The following is a 14,271-nucleotide window of genomic DNA, read 5'->3' as shown; positions in this document are numbered from 1 at the left end:
GAAGATTCATTCATTCATACGAGATGTTTGCAGGATACACGTGTACCCGTGTGGGAAGACTGGCGTTCAGAGAGCATACTACAGAGAGTGTAGGCTGGTTGTGGACTGGATGAATGTAGTGTATCATGAAACACGTATTGGCGGTGCTGGGCGACATGCAGCTCCAGACTGGACAACCTATGGACTGTTGAAGGGAAGATCACAGACCCCAGGCAATAAAGAGGGAAGCCACGGAGACAGAGCAGACTAGGCAGGGCTGATTGGCTGATTGAGAATCAGATCAGGGAACTCCTAGAGATGTCAGACAGCCTTTATTAAAACAGAGTTATGGAAGAAAAATGGTGACTGGTTGGTTGGGACTAAGGCCAGGGAGACTGTTGATGTGAGATCTAGGCAGAGATGCTGATTGGTTGGTTGGGACTAAGGCCAGGGAGACCGTTGATGTGAGATCTAGGCAGAGACGCTGATTGGTTGATTGGGACTAAGGCCAGGGAGACCGTTGATGTGAGATCTAGGCAGAGATGCTGATTGGTTGGTTGGGACTAAGGCCAGGGAGACTGTTGATGTGAGATCTAGGCAGAGACGCTGATTGGTTGGTTGGGACTAAGGCCAGGGAGACCGTTGATGTGAGATCTAGGCAGAGATGCTGATTGGTTGGGAGGCATTGCTGACATGTCTGTCCAGACTGCTTTACTGACTGCAGGTGCACTCTCTCTCCTCCGGTTACCTTCAATGTCCATCTTTATATCAGCACAGACCGACCACACAGACACGCACAGCTCCTATCGTTACCTGCACTCAGGAAAGATGACTAGATGGGTGTGTGTGTGTGTGTGTGTGTGTGTGTGTGTGTGTGTCTGCCAATGCTCTGTGGAGTATTTACTTTCCGGTGACGAGATGGACCTGAAGGTAAACTGCATAACAGACTAGATGTGTTCCTCTCCTTGTCACGCTGCTCTACTCCAGAACAGGAATAGCTCGGCCCCAGGGGTCAATGGCTTTAAGGCCGTCAAACACACTACCAGGCTAGAGAATGAAGTCACTATAGACTAGGGCTGCATGATCTGAATAAAATATTGAATCACAATATCTCAAAACATTGCTTCTCTGATTATGAAATGCCAGTCTTCGATGTAAACAGCATATATACAATTTACTTGTTTTATTTATTCAGTAGGTTTATTATTTCTATTATCAAAATGTACCTGTGAGGTTCAGTGCTTTTGAAACATATAACACTTATTCCAGATTTCCAGGTGCTGTCTGTGCCTACAACATAGTAGTATATTTACTTCATTTATATACGCTGAGCAGTTGCCAATAGTTTGGCAAACATTCCTAACCCGGGAGCAATATTTTCTGCCACATCAAGTCTGTTTGTAGGCACCAACATTAAAGCTGAAACGCCTAACAACAAGCTGTTGTGTAAGTGGGACAACATCTCAGTCCACTAGCTACTTTAAAACATACGTGTTTGCTGGGAATTGCAGTTTGAACTCAAACAACGTCAATAGCAGAGAAACAAAGTGATCTGGTGCAAATACTTATTTGCGCAGGTGTATCCAAAGAAACCTAAAGGAATACTTCCAAAACTGCGAAGACAAAGTAAAAGTTTGCTATGAACAACTTTCTGGCTAAATATAACACCAGTGGGTCATGTCACAACAAGGAGCTAGGTTGTTAACTATGAAAACAACCAGGCTACATCCAGACACGCAGTGACAAAGCCACCAGCAGTGCATGTTCATAGAATGAGTTTCTGTATATGACCACAGATGTCACACTGTTTATCATATGTAAATACGCTGAATGGTTGAGTGACCGGGTGAGTTTCAGCAAGTTCAGAGGGAGGTTCAGTCACCCAGCAGCAACACACAGCCTGTTTGCACAAGGAGGGAAGGTGATTGTGTTTAGCAGCCGGCTCACTGATCATTACTGTGACATCAGTATGAAGGTTATGCTTATTACACAGCCACTGTGAGGTATGACCGGTGTCAAGGCTGACCAGACTGTAACAACACGCCCAAACCACTCAATATTACACTACTTTAATGTCACTTAGCATTTCAATCAATCAATCAAAATTTATTTATAAAGCGCTTTTTACAACAGCAGTTGTCACAAAGTGCTTTACAGAGACACCCGGCCTTAAACCCCAAGGAGCAAACAACAGCAGTGTTGAATTTCAGTGGCTAGGAAAAACTCCCTAAGAAGGTCGAATTTTAGGAAGAAACCTAGAGAGGACCCAGGCTCAGAGGGGTGACCAGTCCTCTTCTGGCTGTGCCGGGTGAGATATTAAGAGTCCAATTGGAATAATAAATAAATTTCTCTTGGCTAAATCCAGAGTATATTCGATTTTAGACTAGGTCAGAAGTATGACCAGGTGGACAAGGACAGGAACAGCAACGGTCCCCCCAAACCAGGTAATCCGCAGGTGTGGACCAGGACCTCATCTCCTTCTAAAATTTAAAATTGGAGGAAACTGAGAAAAGTTAGTAGTACATCCCTCATGTCCCCCAGCACAATAATATAGCAGCGTAACACCTTGGAAACTGAGACGGGGGGGTCCGGTGACACTGTGGCCCTACCCGGGGGAGGCCCCGGACAGGGCCCATTTGGCAGAGGAACTGCCGGCTGAGGGCCTATTTGAACTAACAACAACCGTGGGGACAAAAAGTACATGAAATAACATTTACACATTATGTCAATGTACTCTTCTGTTCACATTTGCAACAGGAACGTATCGCCCCAACAAAGCGTGGCAACAGTTGGAAAACATGGGCATGCAGTGCTCCGCCAGGGGCAAATATTATCCTTCGCTTTGGGCAACATGGCTAGGTGGTAGGTTAGCCTCTTTGTTTTGTTATCTATTCAGTTATTATCATAAATTGAGGGTACATTTCAATGGAACAACAAGTGACTATAGTCACATGGATCAATCCTAAAATTATCAAAAATGAATGTGGTGTCCGGTCATTTTTTCCAAGATGGTATGAAGCGAAAACTAATGCAAGCTATCCAATATTGAATGTCACAACATTCTATTAGGTTTGTTTAAAACATGTAAAATAGTGTTATTGGACGTGCTAATTTTGCAGCATGTTTGGAGTGATTGTGATTGCAAAGTGAAGTGCCATCCAATGGATGGAGGCCTTTGGTGGCATCCTGGACCTCCCTTCAGACCCTGCTGCTGCCCAGAGCAGGACCTTCTCCACACTCCTTGTTCCATCACTCTGGTACTGGTTCATCTACCTCACCTCTCCATTCAACTTTCTTCCAGAATTCGGCAGATTGTTTTAATGTAATTTTAGCAAACTAACCTGGCTTACTAGTGGTTTCCATCGGGTGGTTAACCCTGTGAGGTCATGCTGGTGTGGTCCATTACTTACTTTTATAACCCCTCTAAGAAAACACGCTACTAAATGCATGGAGGTCGGCTACTTTTAGTTGGCCCACAGGCTGTTTAACTTGAGAGGGGCTGATCAACTCTACTCTAACACCTAGCCTACGCCATGATATTTATAGAGACAGCATTTACTTTTAAAGGTTAATTTCATCTAATAATCTGTCGTTCGGAAAGCGCGTGGGTCTAGTAAAAAGCAGAATTCAAGCATTGGCTTATTAGCTCACATCATAACTAAGCAACGAGATGCTTCTTCAGCAACAGAACAGCCCAATAAACAACATCAAATAGACATAAAAACAACAGTGGAATGAAATCAGACCGCTGACCAACTACGGATTACGTTTGCGCTGGAGAAAAAGTTGAACCTGGAAGAAGAGTGAAGAATTGGAAGCTGTCTCGTGTGTAAATGTTGGGGTAGTTGAGGAGAGAGAGGAGAGTGGCTTCAACCCCAACAGCTTCACCTGATCATGAATAATGACATTACATTGTATCAAACTGCTCATATCCGTAACACGTGGTCTGGTCCAGGAAGCCGGCACGCCCCACTCACCCATGACAGTCAGAAGCATCTTCCTACTGCGGATGCCCGGAGCCTTCTTCACCTTACACTGGTAGGTCCCGGTGTCGCTGGACTTCAGACCCGTCAGGTTGATGGAGGCGTCGCCATTCTTCGGGTCGGGTGAATTGAAGTGGACTCGGCCCTTCACCGCCGGGTAGTAGTCCTCATAGGCCCGGTCCCCGGAGTACAGGATCACCTGGGCCATGGAGGGAGAACACACCAGTTAGAACATACCAGAACGCTCAACAACCGACACGTGTCATATTACCATCTTCCCTCGGTCCTTCAGTGTCTGTTTGGCCCTTTCCTTGCTGGTGAGCAGAGGTATGGCATGGAACAAAGACCTGCTGGAGTCAAATCAACACCAGCAGGGAAGAAACAGGGAAAGAAAGAAAGAGAGAGAGAGAGGCCCCCCCCACCACATCAGTCACATAGCTCAGAGGAGAAGGATTCAAGGTGGAGCTAACAAACTGTCCAGATTGGACCAGCACAGAGGTAGAGAAAATAGAAAAAGACACCAACCGCCACAGAGGCAGGCAGGCAGGCAACCGCCACAGAGGCAGGCAGGCAGGCAACCGCCACAGAGGCAGGCAGGCAGGCAACCGCCACAGAGGCAGGCAGGCAGGCAACCGCCACAGAGGCAGGCAGGCAGACAACCGCCACAGAGGCAGGCAGGCAGACAACCGCCACAGAGGCAGGCAGGCAGACAACCGCCACAGAGGCAGGCAGGCAGACAACAGCCACAGAGGCAGGCAGGCAGGCAGACAAGGAAAGGAAGGGTGGCTGGTCGTTGTCCATCAGCTCAGATGAAGAGCCTGGTTGTGGATCCCAAAAAAGAGCTGCCAAGCCAAGGCTGTGTAGCTAGGCAACATCTGATACATATTAGTCACGTAGCCTGTAATGCATTCCACCTGGATCCCAGGAGAGCCACAGAGCCCTCAAACCAACCTCACTGACATCAAAACATTGGCAGCTAAAAACAACAGAAGGGAGGAAATTAAACGGCCTGAAGCAGTGAGGACGAGACAGGCAGCGCACACACTAGTCTCGTAGATATCACATGAAAGAATGTGACTCAATAAAACAAATCCCCAAAAATTCCAAGTGGGCCCCCACACTCAAGAGTGTCTACCCACTCTGCCCAGGGAAGGGGAGGACACACTTGGGTGATGAAATCTCTCTTGCTAACAGGTGATGACTTAAATACTATATCCTACAGCGCCCTAGCTGACCACCCTCAATTTACTTCCATTGTGACACCATCACATTCTGTTACAAACAGATCGATTTGTGATTGGGGAAGAAACAACTTTTTAACACGGCCTTTTAGAGTCTTGTGATTCCACCTATATAAGACATTCATATATTGCATTGAACCAAATGCGCTGATTGTTTGTGGAGTCTTGACAAAAAAGACATAGCTACAACAGAATTTGCTCAGTCATTGACAGCATCAAACAGAATACTAATGTTTGTACACAGTGTATACATAACTTATCTGTTTGACCCAACTTGATACTTGTATGTGTACTTGTAATCTGAAAAACCCAGAAAGGCACATTATATGCTGTATATATAATGTATATATAAGGGTACATTTCAGAGCCTTCAAGTGAGTTATTTTTCCTCCACGCAATTACACACAGTTCAATCACTGATCCAGATATTCACTTAATTAAAAAAATATATTAAACTGAATAATGCATGGATGAGACCATTGGGCACCTAAAATATTGGTACCATTGGGATATCTCATTTGTGAAATATGGTGCCGAGCGTGTTTTGGCATGTATTGCGGCCCCTAGAATTGTCTCACTTGTCTTCATTGACAATGTAAAAGATGATGGCCTCAGCAGAATAAATTAAGTGTAAAGAAACATACAAGCAAATGCCTCCAAAGTCAATGGACATGGCTTCATAATACAGCAAGATAACGACCCCAAATACACAAACTAGCAGTATTTTTAGGGCCAAGAAAAGATAAGTCCTTGACTGGCCTAGTCAATCCAAAGGAACTTGTATTTTAAGCAATCCAAATCTGAACAATGCGCGTGTTTTAAATAACCCCTTTATGTTATTTTTAATAATTTCATATGTTTTGTAAAGCTATTTTGTTGTTGTGACTGTTTCTGTGATTCTGTGTAATTTGTGTAACTGTTGCCCCAGGGCTCCCTTGTAAAAGAGATTTGATTATCTCAATGGGACATCCCCTAGTAAAATAAAGGATAAATAAAATAAAATAAAATAAGCCTAGCTGATGAAGAGATTTCATTCCTGATTTCCTATTTACACTATCTGGTGAGGTCAGAGCAGCTAACGAGGCTAGTAAGCAGCTAACGTAGGAACATTGGTAACTCATTGACTAATCGAAAGCCTCAAACAGAAGATGACGTTACTGGTTGAAAAACAGTTGCAGCCCTAAATAATAGTAATCATCAGATAGAACTAATAATCGACACATCATGTAGCAAGGTCAGGGAGTGCAACAAAGTGCTGAAGTAGACCCCTTCATTATTCTGCAGCAGCTGGAGGAGCAGCAGGACACCAAACAGTTAGACTATTGAAACAGAGCAATTTAAAGATGAGGTCATGGTCAGGTGACTCCCTTGGAGGGGAGGGGAGGGGCTAATTTGAGAGGCAAAACACGAGTGGCGTCACCTGCGTACACTACACAACATTTTCCAGTCAGACTGACTGCGTCGTTGCCGTGTGTTTTGGAAAGAGAAGGCTTTTCTCCTACCACATCTCTGTAGTCAGTTTCAGAAAAATACCTAGACGCCAAAACATTCTCAAGGTTAAACCGGAAACTCTGCACCATGTCAGATTGTCAGTAAAAAAAATAAAAAATTCAGTGCTTTCAAGGACAGAAACACCAGCTCACCAGGAATTTAAAGCAGCTAGATAATTATATTCTCCTAACCGCCACCAAGACAATAGAGCAAAAGATCTTTAATGCATATTTATCATGAATTTTGTCATATTCATACTCAAGAATAACTAGTGCACAACTAATCTGTAGCTTCCGGTTAACAGAAAACACAAGTGCATTAGCTGTGAACCAGTAGTTTCCTAAAGCCTGATAAGCCAAACAGACAGACGCGTCTTGAGACGGAGTGTTGGACGTATGTGGGGCACAGTTCTGTTCTAAACGGTTGTTTGAGTGTGTCGTACAGAAACCATGGGGAGTGGTCTGGTCAGGAAACCTGCAGAGCATGTTACAAACCTCACAGACAGGCATCCTCAAGGTGACTCCTCTTCCTTCCCCAACACCTCCTCTCTTCTACCCTCCCCATCCCATCCCATCCTCCTCTCCCCAAACTCCCGCTCTTGCTGTCTGTCTCGGTATGTCCAGTAGTCCAGTCTGTCTGTAAAAGCTAGCCCAGCCCTGTTCTTGCAGCACTAATCCTACCAGGCACTGTCACATACACTAAGCCAGCCCTGCAGCCACTGGACTTAACAGACCACTAATTACTGATAATACACATGACATCACCCCATCAGGGTACAACCACGCTGTGTGTGTGTGCGCGTGTGCGCACGTGTGTGTCTGTCTCTATGCACTGACTGCCCCCGTGATTGGTCATGTAATATCTACACGCTCCAAGGAAGATCAAAACTTTAAATGAAGAAACAGTCGAGAGAGATTGTGGCTCATGTTAACAAGTGGTAATGGTTTGAGGCGCATAAGTAATAAAACAAAACTAAAATAATGAGCCATGAAGCTGAACCAGTGTCTGGGACACTGAAACAGGATGTCTACAACTGAATGTACTCTAGCCAGATGACTGCAAGGGGAAAGCTGCAAGAGGAACACCACCCACACAGGGTTGGAGATGTTGGTCCAGGCCAAGCACTGGAATTTAATGATGGCTCCATGATAATAGGACCTTTTACTCTTTTTTCGGTGGGGGCAGTCAACACCCCTGTGGGGGGCAGTCGGTTCCAGTTCTAAATATAATAAAGTACTGTAGGTCAAAACTGAATTGGGTTCTCCTGAGGCACTCAGACAATGAAGAGAGAGAGAGATGTGCTGGGACTGGAGCTCTGCCTGATCGGGTCCCAGCTGGGCTCGAATGAAGTGGGAGGCAGGCATGGAGGGAGGAAGGGATGGTCAGAGAGAGGAATGTGGGACAGTTAATGAAGGGTTCCTGGTCCTGACCCACTTCTAGCTCAGGCAGAAATGCCCCTGCCCTGGGGGTCAAAGACACAGAGGAGTAGAGTGACAGTACCAATCTCTTGTAGAGGAGTAGAGTGACAGTACCAATCTCTTGTAGAGGAGTAGAGTGACAGTACCAATCTCTTGTAGAGGAGTAGAGTGACAGTACCAATCTCTATCAAAGGAGTAGAGTGACAGTACCAATCTCTATCAGAGGAGTAGAGTGACAGTACCAATCTCTATCAGAGGAGTAGAGTGACAGTACCAATCTCTTGTAGAGGAGTAGAGTGACAGTACCAATCTCTTGTAGAGGAGTAGAGTGACAGTACCAATCTCTTGTAGAGGAGTAGAGTGACAGTACCAATCTCTATCAGAGGAGTAGAGTGACAGTACCAATCTCTATCAGAGGAGTGGCCCCAAGGGAGTGGATCTCTAGGGTGCAGAGGGATGACAACCAGTACACAATAGCCAACAAAACACCTTCTGACACACATGCACACTGAAAAATAACTCAAAGCATAAAAGCAATGAAAAACCCCAATCACAATGCTAACATAAGGGTCACAACGCTAACATAGCCCCGGCACAACGCTAACATAGCCCCGGCACAACGCTAACATAGCCCCGGCACAACGGTAACACAGCCCCGGCACAACGCTAACACAGCCCCGGCACAACGCTAACATAGCCCCGGCACAACGCTAACATAGCCCCGGCACAACGCTAACATAGCCCCGGCACAAACAGAGTCCTGTCGCCACAACCTGCGTGTTACATATGTTCTGAATGCTTACTGGTTGCTTCAGGGCACATGTTCTGTCCCATAGTTACTGTTGCTACGACTAGAAGACACGTGTGAAGAAAGGGAAATTGATCAGACAAAGCACTGAAACGCCTTGTAAATGATATAGAGCTATGGGGTGGAACGTGTGGAGAAGCAGCAAATCCGCATTCAGAACGTGTGTTCATGACACAGATCACAGGGAGGGATCTCGGTAGGTCAGTCAAATGGGGCAGGCGTTCAGATTGGGCTCTGGCAACGACACAACCCTGTCACAACCCTGTCACAACCCTAACATAACCCTTCTGACATAACCCTTCTGTTGGCAGTGGATAAACCTGTTCTGACATAACTTCTGATATACGGCTGTATATATCAGCCTTTTTCATGGACATCCCACACGTCATTAAAAACACACAGTGACACACACTCACCACTTTGTCCTCTTTCTGGTTGTCAGAGGCCAGCAGGCTCCATTCAATGTCCAGGGGGCCAGAGTCCTCAGGGCCCAGAGTGAACTGGCAGTCCAGCTTGACACTCTGACCGCTGGCCATCTCTATGGACGTGGCACTCTGGGATGTGATCTCCAGGCCACGGGCCAAACCTGAACACAGACACGGAAGGAGGAAGTACATTAACATAATTGTGCGCACTGATTGAACAGCACTCTCTTCACGAGCACCTACAGGCGAGCCACTCATAGAATTACAATGAGTCATAATTCGACGAGGTTACAGCTAAAACAGATGAGGGTTTAATCTGACCGCACCGCACGGTTCACACTGGTAAGCAGACAGCAATGTCAGCTATGGATTAAACAGTGTGTTGAACGGTAGATTACGGAAAAAGAACAGTTGAATTGTAGATTACGGAAGAAGGATTTTAATCATTGAAGAGACATTAGAAAATAACACTAAAGCGAGGTGACATGTTAGTTGAAAAAGGCAAAAAAAAACATCTGCAGAAGAAGCCTTTAAGCGGACAGAATAGGTTGCTCTGTAAAGAAACATACTAAGGCTCATTTTTCATCCGGAGCGTCGTATTTTTAAAGAGTTATTCTTAGACTGAATAAACATTTTCTGGTGACTTCAACGGAGCTACAGATTCTCTCTATTCAATAAGAGCTGTAAGCCTCTGCACAGTAGCAGTCCCAGGAGAATGGTGTTGTCACATGCTGCTGCCACAGAAAAACCCTTTTAACAGTCGGACAGGAGGCTGAAACTCCATAGAACACGCACCGTGGTACAGACTGAATGTCACATCTCTGACGTCCCTTCAAACGACTACTCTCGTGTTGTTGCCGACACTTATAAGTCTAGGGGCATCACATTACTGCGTGTGTTGATCAGAAAACAGGCACAGTAAAACACAAGCACATTCCTCCGAAAATGGTTCCCAGAGCACAGGTAGGTTGAACAGGTAGGTTTGGACAGGTTGGGTAACAACAAAAGGCAAAACAATGCAAACCCCACCAGCATTCTTAGAAGTGAACACATCGTATTTGATGAGTCATCACTACAACGCAGTTGCTCCACTGACGGACAGAAACTTCTGGAACCGGTTTGTCTACTCCCACCGAGACACAACTCCCACTACTCCCAGAAGCATCCTCTCCTGGGCCCCACTCCCTCAGCGGAGGGACAAACTGAGACCACAGGACACAGCTCTGTCAATCACACCCTTAAAAGCATTTATATTGATAAAGCCATGAACGCCAAATGGCGGCGGCAGCTGATTGGGATGTCCACCAGACCTGAAAGACGTTCTGTATCCACAGTGACTCAGTTACAGCCCTGAGCAGTAGACAACTGCGGTGAAATGGAGTTAACAGAAACAAAGTGAAACATATGTCAGTTCAAGTCATCCCTGACAGGGAGCCTGGCATCTGCGTGACAGAGAGCCTGGCATCTGCGTGACAGAGAGCCGCATCAATTACTTTCAGGCACATAAAAGCAGGCAAAAAGTGAAAATGGCATTTTGAAAAATTCCATGGAGCTGGGGAACCGGTTCCTTCCTTGCGTTCTGTCACTGGGCACAACGTTAGTTTAATCTAACCAATGATCCAGGGGAACGCGATGACCGGAGGATGCCTTGGTCTTATTAACAGTTGATACTCACAGGCATCTCTCCCTTTCTCAACCAAACACAGGGCAGAACCTTTCTTCATATAATCACATTTAAGCTTTCCTGTAAATCTGCCGGGCAAGTTATGGGAATTCAGATGAGACGCAGGCAGGCAGCTCTGAGAAGATATTACAGCATTCTCTATGATTTACAGTTGATTCAACATTACCTCAGCTAAATGGAATTAATGACCAGGAGTACCTCCCTAACCTCTACCAGTTCTGTTCTCTCCTCCCCTCTCCCCTGGGTTGTGTAACACTCAGTGGTCAGAACCTTCCCATTACGGTACACTCAAACTAAGAGGTTTTTTCCATTCCAGCCTGGATGCCAGATTTGCATCAATTGTGTATTTTTTTTTTTATAGTGTAAATGGAAATAAACTGCAATCCTCACGTCACCTTCCCAGGTAGCGCGGGATAATCTTCTGACCAATAATCCCTGAGGTGTAAGGACGATGTCTCACTCAGTGTGAACCAGAGTGGAGGGAGCGGAGATGTTGGAAGTCCTTCCAGATTCAGAGACAGAATCAGAAGAAGTGAAAACATCACACACGGGCACCAAAACAAGTCTAGCGTAATCAGCAAACAGCACTTGTTTCACACAGAGCGCCATGTTAGTTACCAGGTAAACAACACGGTCAGTGTTTATCCTCCTTCCAGGTCAGTGGCCGGGCCAAGCGCTGCACCTACATGTTTCACCTCACGGCTCAGTGAGAGTAACTCATTTCTGGAGTAAATAAAAAATTAAATGAGCATTTTATGTTAATGTTACTGAAATTAAAATGTGTGTGTATCTCATGTCTCTACCTCATAACCACCAGACACCCTTTGAACTCTACTTAAAACCACTGGAAATAAAGGTGGGGGTGGAGTCATTTTATTAAGGAGGGGGTGGAATCATTTGTTTTTATTAGCCAGTAAGTCACATAAAAACGCAAGATAAGCTAATGACATCTAAGGCCTCACTCTTTTAGTCCCTTTTTAATGAAGGTAGTGAAAAAGCATTCAGGACATCCTCCACATTTCAACAGTACATATAAAACACCCAGATGGCCATGGATTTAATACACTGTTCAAATTACTGTAATGGAGACACACTAAAATAATTTGATAATTTTACTAAACTGGCAATAGAATGGGACTATACTGGTTTCACATTGTGTAGCACAAAAATGAGCTCTTACCAAAGATTATCTGTTAGATAAGCTGATGGTAAATAACTACGGAACACGACATGGGAAACAATACAAAGACAATGAAAGTGGAAGCGGATAGATTAGGCAATGCAACATTATTTTACACAGAGCCAAAACATGGCACATTTCAGACATGGGGAGACCACTGGATCCCTGTTCATGCTGGGCATCACTGTTGTAGCCTACTTTGTGAATGAATCCTGTCTCAATACTACGGAGTACATCAGAGACTACGTGTCATTAAACCTTGCATTGGGTGCATGTTTTAGACCAGACACCCAGCTCATTCCTGGGGTGAGTTTAAGGACAGAAGTGATTCACACGGCAGGGGCCAGGTAGAGTCGCACGGCAGGGGCCAGGTAGAGTCGCACGGCAGGGGCCAGGTAGAGTCGCACGGCAGGGGCCAGGTAGAGTCGCACGGCAGGGGCCAGGTAGAGTCGCACGGCAGGGGCCAGGTAGAGTCGCACGGCAGGGGCCAGGTAGAGTCGCACGGCAGGGGCCAGGCAGAGTCGCACGGCAGGGGCCAGGCAGAGTCGCACGGCAGGGGCCAGGCAGAGTCGCACGGCAGGGGCCAGGCAGAGTCGCACGGCAGGGGCCAGGCAGAGTCGCACGGCAGGGGCCAGGCAGAGTCGCACGGCAGGGGCCAGGCAGAGTCGCACGGCAGGGGCCAGGCAGAGTCGCACGGCAGGGGCCAGGCAGAGTTGCACGGCAGGGGCCAGGCAGATTGAGAGAGTACAACACTACTGACTACTGTCCCTTTTCTCTAATGAACAGGTTGTGTGACACAGGGAAGACAAGGCAGTTTGGAATGTCGTGTATCAAGACAGACAACATTTATTACCAAGTAGGGATGCTACAAATATCCATCAGATAGTGATCGGATGAGATGGTGATAATCACCAAAATCAATAATTGCATGAATCCACAAGGGGATCAATTCCTTCCAAACATGTATCTTTCATCTATATGCTGCCTTCAGCAGCTGCCTTTTCTTGCTTGTCTGCTTGCTTCAGCAGGATCTAGTGTCCTGCTCGCGTATTTGATTGACAGTTATATCTCTAGAGACATTAAACTGGAGGCGGGGGATTAGAAATGATGCAAGAAATGCAATATGATCATTTCTATTTACAATGGTTAAGCTGATCTACCCTGAAATAATATAACCGGGACCCACTGCTGCCAGAGAAAACGGTTCTAAGGTGGATGTTCTAACAGCTGGAACATAATTTCAACCATAGAATTTGAATATTCTTATTTAATAGGATTTCAACATAATTAGTCAACGCTATGCCCTCGATACAACACTTTCCCATACCACCTTCAACCTCCAGCCAGACTATGTTTCAACCTGGTTATAGTATAATGGGAAGTCCTTCAGTCTCTAACCAGACTACGGTCAACCTGGTTATAGTATAATGGGAAGTCCTTCAGTCTCCAGCCAGACTACGGTCAACCCGGTTATAGTATAATGGGAAGTCCTTCAGTCTCCAGCCAGACTACGGTCAAACCGGTTATAGTATAATGGGAAGTCCTTCAGTCTCCAGCCAGACTACGGTCAAACCGGTTATAGTATAATGGGAAGTCCTTCAGTCTCCAGCCAGACTACGGTCAACCCGGTTATAGTATAATGGCATGTCCTTCAGTCTCCAGCCAGACTACGGTCAACCTGGTTATAGTATAATGAGAAGTCCTTCAGTCTCCAGCCAGACTACGGTCAACCTGGTTATAGTATAATGGCATGTCCTTCAGTCTCCAGCCAGACTACGGTCAACCCGGTTATAGTATAATGGTTATAGTATAATGGCATGTCCTTCAGTCTCCAGCCAGACTACGGTCAACCCGATTATAGTATAATGGCATGTCCTTCAGTCTCCAGCCAGACTACGGTCAACCCGGTTATAGCATAATGGTTATAGTATAATGGCATGTCCTTCAGTCTCCAGCCAGACTACGGTCAACCTGGTTATAGTATAATGGCATGTCCTTCAGTCTCCAGCCAGACTACGGTCAACCTGGTTATAGTATAATGGTTATAGTATAATGGGAAGTC

At 45.8% G+C, this 14,271-nt stretch overlaps 1 protein-coding gene across 1 annotated transcript in view; it reads right to left on the bottom strand.

The window, feature by feature from the left end:
- The window catches only part of cxadr (CXADR Ig-like cell adhesion molecule), a 52,469-nt gene that overhangs the window by 11,961 nt on the left and 26,237 nt on the right, over positions 1-14,271 (bottom strand). The window contains exons 2-3 of the mRNA XM_029121257.2: positions 9,337-9,506; positions 3,957-4,161 (exon numbers count right to left, since the gene is read on the bottom strand). Coding sequence (XP_028977090.1) covers positions 3,957-4,161; positions 9,337-9,506 — 375 coding nt within the window. The remainder of the gene's footprint in view (positions 1-3,956; positions 4,162-9,336; positions 9,507-14,271) is intronic.

This window comes from Esox lucius, chromosome 7, assembly GCF_011004845.1.
Source record: "Esox lucius isolate fEsoLuc1 chromosome 7, fEsoLuc1.pri, whole genome shotgun sequence".
NCBI lineage: Eukaryota > Metazoa > Chordata > Actinopteri > Esociformes > Esocidae > Esox > Esox lucius.
This window is presented reverse-complemented; position numbering and strand designations above follow the sequence as displayed.